The 6,671-nt window shown below is 30.7% G+C and overlaps 1 protein-coding gene across 1 annotated transcript; it reads right to left on the reverse strand.

Annotated features, from left to right (window-relative positions):
* Positions 1-4,240: 4,240 nt before the first annotated feature.
* LOC100257743 (serine/threonine-protein kinase WAG1) lies at positions 4,241-5,889 on the reverse strand. Its single transcript, XM_002263305.4, has one exon. The coding sequence runs from the start codon at positions 5,853-5,855 to the stop codon at positions 4,431-4,433; it is 1,425 nt and encodes a 474-aa protein (XP_002263341.1). The 5' UTR covers positions 5,856-5,889; the 3' UTR covers positions 4,241-4,430.
* Between the last annotated feature and the right edge of the window lie 782 nt (positions 5,890-6,671).

Genomic DNA, 6,671 nt, shown 5'->3' on the forward strand with positions numbered 1-6,671 from the left:
CCCTAATAATGATGAATGTGTACCTTTAGATAATGCATTTAAAGAAACAAGAAGTAAGCATAGATCCAAAATGCCTAAGAACCACCTAATATCAAATGTTATAAGAAATGTTAATGAGCGAGTGGTTACTAGGAGACAATCAAGATTAAATGAGATGGGTCTTATATGTTATACCTCCTAATTAGAGCCAAAGAATGTGGAGGAAGTTTTAGGAGATAAATCTTGAACTACCTCACTCTAGGAAGGGTTAAATCAATTCACTAGGAATGATATGACAAAAAGAATTTCAGTTGAAGATGGAATTGATTGCTCTCTCGTTGGGATGTGATACAAAATGAGTGTATCATGGAAAGAGTGAAGATTGACTTAATAAAATTTGCTCCAAGACGGAGATTGTTGGAAAGTGTCCCAAATTCCAAATTAGTAAAGATTTTTTTTTGTAAAAAATATTGTATGGAATATTTCCTAAGTTGATATATTATTTGTAATATTAGATTTCTTTCTAGAATAAGGAAAGTTGTTAGGAATATCTCTATAAATATTTTATGTCATAAGGGGAAAAAGTTATGAGATGGAAATAAGCTTATAGAGATCATATGATGTGGATAGAGATGTAAGGAAGAATGGGAAATACCCGATGAAGCAAGAGGGCTCTTGGTTCATGGTATGAATACAAGGAGTGGGGAAACACAAGATGTTTCGAGAATCTAATAGTTGTATTTGGTTCTATCCTTTGTAATATTCTCTATGGTATAGTGAAAAAATTCTTTCTCATCCTGTGGATATAGGCATAGTTTGTCGAACTACATTAAAATCTCATGTACCGTGTGTGTGATTGTTTTATTTTGTGTTCTTAAATTAACAATGTTTGCATTATAGCTTTCACTGAGACAACAAAAATATGATATTCCTTGAAATTATATGTATTTTTCTTAACTCATTTTAACTTCTCTAAAATTTTTCATTAAGCAAATACATTTCAAATTAAATTTGTTACATAAAATTTATTAATTTTCAAAAATAATTTGAAACTAAAAATTGATTTAAATAATACCAAAAAGTCATGAAATTAATAACATTAATAAGTCATAGACTAAAATTTATTTTAAATGTTTGGGTTAATTTATATATATATTAGGTAAATAGGCTTTAAATTAAGTAAGATTTAATGGATTGGATTCATTAATGAGTCTAATGACTTTTTAAAAATAATTTAAAACTCAAATAGTAAACCAATTAATATAAAAAAATTTATGGATAAAAATTAGTCTAGAAAATTTTATTGTTTCTTTTTTACATAGAATCCTTATTTTTTGATTATTTTTACTAGGCAAATGAATTCCAAATTAAACAAGATTTAATGTAGTGGATTCATTAAAGCGTCGAGTAATTTTTCAAAATAATTTAAAACTCAAATATTGAACCAATTAATACAAAAAATTTATGGATAAAAATGGGCTTAAAATGACTTTACTATTTCTCTTTTATATATAATTTTTTTTTCTTTTTTTCACTAGGTAAATAAGCTCCAAATTAAACAAGACTTAATATGTTGGAATCATTAACAATTTTAGTAATTTTTAAAAATAATTTTAAATTCAAATAATAAACTCGTTAACGCAAAAAATTTATGAATAAAAATTGGTTCATAATAATTCCATTATATTTTGTTTTATACATAATTATATTTTTATACATTTTCTCACTATAAAAATAAACTTAAAATCAAGTGACACTTTGTATTGAATTTATTAATGAGTTTAACAGTTTTTAAAAATAATTTTAAACTTAAAAAATAGATTTAATCATTAAAAAGATAATAAACTAAAACTAAAAAAATTATGAGACCTATACATGTTATTGTTTCTCCTATACAAACAAATAAATTTTTTGAATTTAGGTAAATAAATTATAAATTAAGTAAGACATAATTAATAATTTAAATTCTTCAATAAAATTTTTAATTTTGAATTAAAAAAATAAGCTAATTAATTAGAAATTAAATCAAAACATTCTAGAATAATATATTTATAATTCAGTATTAAATGTATACATAAAATGAAAAACTTGATTTATTTACATGTTAAAAAAATTAAACCTTATTAATTATTCATTTCAAATAAAATATTGTTAAAGATTATTATCATTCATTTTTAACCAAAAAAATCACAAAGCCTAATGTTTATGCTAAAATGATATATTTTTTTTATAAAAAAGAAATATAATTTATGATTTTATTATAATATTATTATTCATGTTTTACAAAAAAAAAAAAACTATTTCTTGTTTTTATTTATTTATAATGACAAATCTATTTTCATTTTCAATAAGACTTGAATTAAATTAAATTTATATAATATAAATTGAATTCGCAATATTTTTACAAAGCTAAAATAAAAATTTATTTTTATAAATAATTTATCCAAATAATTTTTTTTGTTTTTTATTTTTAAAAACAATTTGATAAACATCCTTACTTTTATAAAACACTAAAAAAACTGTATTTTATTCTTTATTATCGAAAACACTTTTTAAAAATAAAATTCGGAAAACACTGCCAAACATACCCTTACTTTGAATGTTAGAGTCCTTGACTTTGTAACTACTTTCAAATTTACCATATTTTCAAATAAGTGAATCCCAAGACTTTTTCTCCTTTTAATAATAATGATTAATATAAAAAAAATTACAAATTATAAAACTTAAAAAAAAAAGATGATTTAAAAGATAACGATGGATAAAGAAATAAATAATATGAATGAGTTTAAAAAAATTGTGATATCCTACATTAGATAAGAGGAATTTTGATACTATACAAGTATAAATCATTCCTAATCATATATACGCGTTCTAAAGTCATAAAAGCTCTTTTGAGCCCAAAGTAGAAGATATTTACATGATTAAATGCGAGTCATTACAAATTTGTAATGTCTCACATTAGATAAAAAAAGAAAGTTGTTAAACTATATATGTATGAATCCCTTTTAACTATATAGATGTTTTTTAAAACTGTGAAAACCTCCTTGGGTGTAGAGCGGACAATATCTACACAGTTACATGTAGTTCGTTACTAATAATATTAGAGATGATTCCTAACCACGGTGTGGAGGTTTGTTTTGCCCTATTAGTGGTATCTGTCTATTTGATCTCGCAATCTTGTAAAACACAACGAAGACATTATATTTACATAAGGGGTATTTGTGATGTTTTACCCATACTAACGTTGTATAATTATTGGTTTCTCTTAATCCTATTATCGTGAAGGCTATTTACTATGTTGGGTACAAGTCACTACAAAAATACTTAAACATAATTTTTTTTTTTTCAAATTAAACCCAAATATAAAAATTTATATATATATATAAACAAACAAAGGAATTGTTTTCTCAGTCGACCAGGGTTTTTTTTTTTTAAAAAAAAAAAAAGAATTATTTTGGTCCACAACTCGAGTTGCAAGCTCCAAACAATGTTAGAAGTAAATTCGTCGGACCGCATTATCATCAGGACGTCAAATTTGGAATTTGTAATTCTCTTCTTAGAAATAGGACAATTTATTCCATTGGATTTACTAGGGATATGAGGTCTATGACCGGTCCAGGAAATTGTGATGGGTATTTTTCTGGCACTAGAAGGACCATCATCATCAAATACTATTTAATCTTACACTCATCATGTATTTAAAAACTCAAATCTATCTTTATCTACCCAAAAATATGAAAAAATAAAAATAAAAATAAATTTAAAATTAATAAATTATTTTTTACACATTATTTTAAATTAATATAATTTATTTTAATTTTTTTATATAAAAATTAAATAATTTAAATATATATAAATTTCTAATTAAATTTTTTTATAATTCATGTCACATACCATTGATTGATTGATTGAACAAGAAAAAAAAATGAATATTTGTATGTGCCCATAAATTTTTAAGACCATTCAACTAACAACTGTTTGCCTGGTTGAGTGGGGTGTGCACACCATAAATGAGTGATGCCCCACACTCATGCATCTTTTTCAAACATTCGAGCTCTAGTTTTTTCTTTAAATTTCAGCCCTAAACACCTCCACTAATGTTATCTTCTAGTGACATCAACTATCCACCATGCAAAATTCAACTCACCAATAATATTATTTCAATACCATTTAATTTTTATTTTACATAATTAATATTTTATTTTTTTATTTATTTTAAATAAATATAAAATTTTATCTGAAATTGGTTAAACAAACACTCTACATACAAAATTTGTTATCCCATTGCATTATTTTCATTTTTTTTATTTACAATAAAAAGGAAAAAAACCTAAAAAATGACCCACTACTTCAACAAAATTGCTAATATATCCCACTCTTCCTTTCTCCTTTACATTTTAAAAAAAAATACAAAAGAAAAACAAGAGCCCAACAAAAAGAGTAATATCCGACTAAGCACATTTCTTAACCTTTTTATAATTAATATAAGAGTAATAGTTGTTATTATTAAAAGTGAAATTGTGCTTTGACCCCTTATTTTTCTTAGAATTCCACCACCAATGCCCTCTTTCACTGGGAACCCCCGTCACGTGACTCACGTGTGCCTTGGTCTTCCTCGCAACTCCTCGTACCTCCGGCGGGGTGTACGTCCGAATCAGAGGCCATTTTATCCCGTTAAAGAAAGGGTGCCGTTTAATATCCGTCGCACCCCTGGAGAACCCTAGACGCTTCCTTGGGTCCTTGACTAATAGTCTTTCAATCAAGTCTCTTGCTTCTGTAATTCCGACCCCCTTTTCTTCTTCATCTCTGGCTTGGAACTTAACTTGCCGGGTCGATGCTATATTGCGCAAGGTGGCTTCTTTGCTCCCTCCTTTAAAAGGAGTCGTTCCATGCAACATCTCAAATATAAACACCCCAAACGCCCACCAGTCAACGCCGTTGCCATGGCCGGTGCCAGCGACCAACTCCGGCGCCAGGTATTCGTGGGTTCCGACGCAGGACCTGGAAAACGCGTCCGTCGGCTCGGCCACGAACTCCGCCACCACCTCTTCTGCCGCCTCCCGCGATCCGAAACATCCATGAACCGGTCTCGTCCGAGCTCGGCTCTCCAGTATAGGCACCACATCGGCCTTGAAGCACAAGTCGAAGTCTGACAACATGATGTGGCCATCCTCACGGAGTAAAACGTTTTCCGGCTTCAGATCCCGGTAAACGACGCCAGTGGCGTGAAGGTACTCAAGGGCTACCAGCACCTCGGCCGCGTAGAACCTGACCGCGTCGACCGGTAGCCGGTTTCCGGGCTGCTTGCGAAGGAGGGAGTGGAGGTCGCCACCGGGGCAGTAATCGATGAGGAGGCAAGTGTAGTGGGAGACTTCGAGGTGGGCATAGAGCGTAGGCAGAAAAGGGTGGTCGAGCGCTGAGAGGATGTCGGCCTCCATTTGCACGTGAGAGAGCTTCTTGTTCGTTAGAGCATCTCTATCCACTACCTTGAGGGCGAAGTTGGCAGCGTCGCAGTCTCGGAGGCGACAGAGGAAGACACGGCCGAGGTTGCCGGTGCCTAGGTGGCGGAGGAGCTTGAGGTGGCGAAGGTGAAGTGCTCCATCTGACGACAACGTAGTGGCGGCGTTGATTGCCGACCAATGCGGGTCAGATTTGCGGTGAGGACGATGGTGGAGGTTGGCCGCAGCGGTGGCTCCGGCAGTTGAGGTGGAGAGGCGTGACTCGTTGAAGCTGAGAGTGAGACTGGAGCGGGCGAGGCTGGTGCGAGCGCTGGAGGATGCAAAGGTGCGGTCGGTGGCTGTGGTGACGGAGGAGGTGGTGGAGGTGAAGCTGAAATCAATATCAGTATCAGATGGAAAAAAGGTTTCTTCATCCATCGCTACGAAAAATGGTGTGATCGGTGGAAACACAGATGAGTTGTTATAAAGGAAAGATAATGGAAAGTGGGCTCAAAACAAATGTTTTTTTAATAAAGATGTGTCTAAGTTGACTCAAAGGTAAGACTCCAGCACATAATGTTCGCAGAGGGCGTAATAAGAGCGTTAGGTTGACCTAAATTACTTTTTATTTTTAATTATAAAATAACTTAGATATTTACTAGGAACCGCGTTTGTCTTGGGAGTCTAAACCAGCTACTTCCACTACTATCAATTTAATTCTATCACAAATAATTCAAATATTTTATTATCTTCTTACCTACCCAAATTTAATTTTGAAGTGAAATAAATTATTTAAAATTTAATTAATGCTATATCAAAAAAATATAATAATTAGTAATTGAATTTTTTTTTAATGAAAATATTCAAGAAATAAAGTGAATATATGAGAAAAAAATATAATATTAACATAAAAAGTAATTTAAACCAATGTTTTTATAATTGGATCAAATATTAAATAAAAAAAGTTTTTTTTGTTTATGATTCATTAATTTGATCGATAATTGAATAAAAGGATGAAAAGGAGGTGGTATTGAATCGGAATTTGTTGATTCCATCTGATTTTCAAAACATTGATATAAACAAAAAGAATAAGAATAAAAGAAATTTTATAAGCCTAATTTGATATTTGGATCCATGACAGAATAGAAAGCAAGAGAAACAATTATTTGTTAGTTATGAAATTAAGAGAACATAGCAGAAGAAAAAAAAAAAATCTTGGACCGAAAGTCAGCGGAGCCGCCGGACACGCCAAAT

Source organism: Vitis vinifera, chromosome 19 (genome assembly GCF_030704535.1).
Source record: "Vitis vinifera cultivar Pinot Noir 40024 chromosome 19, ASM3070453v1".
Taxonomy (NCBI): domain Eukaryota; kingdom Viridiplantae; phylum Streptophyta; class Magnoliopsida; order Vitales; family Vitaceae; genus Vitis; species Vitis vinifera.

What these genes read in the sequence shown, in the direction of transcription:
- LOC100257743 (XM_002263305.4), bottom strand. Translation starts at nt 5,855, where the DNA reads ATGGATGAAGAAACCTTTTTTCCATCTGATACTGATATTGATTTCAGC.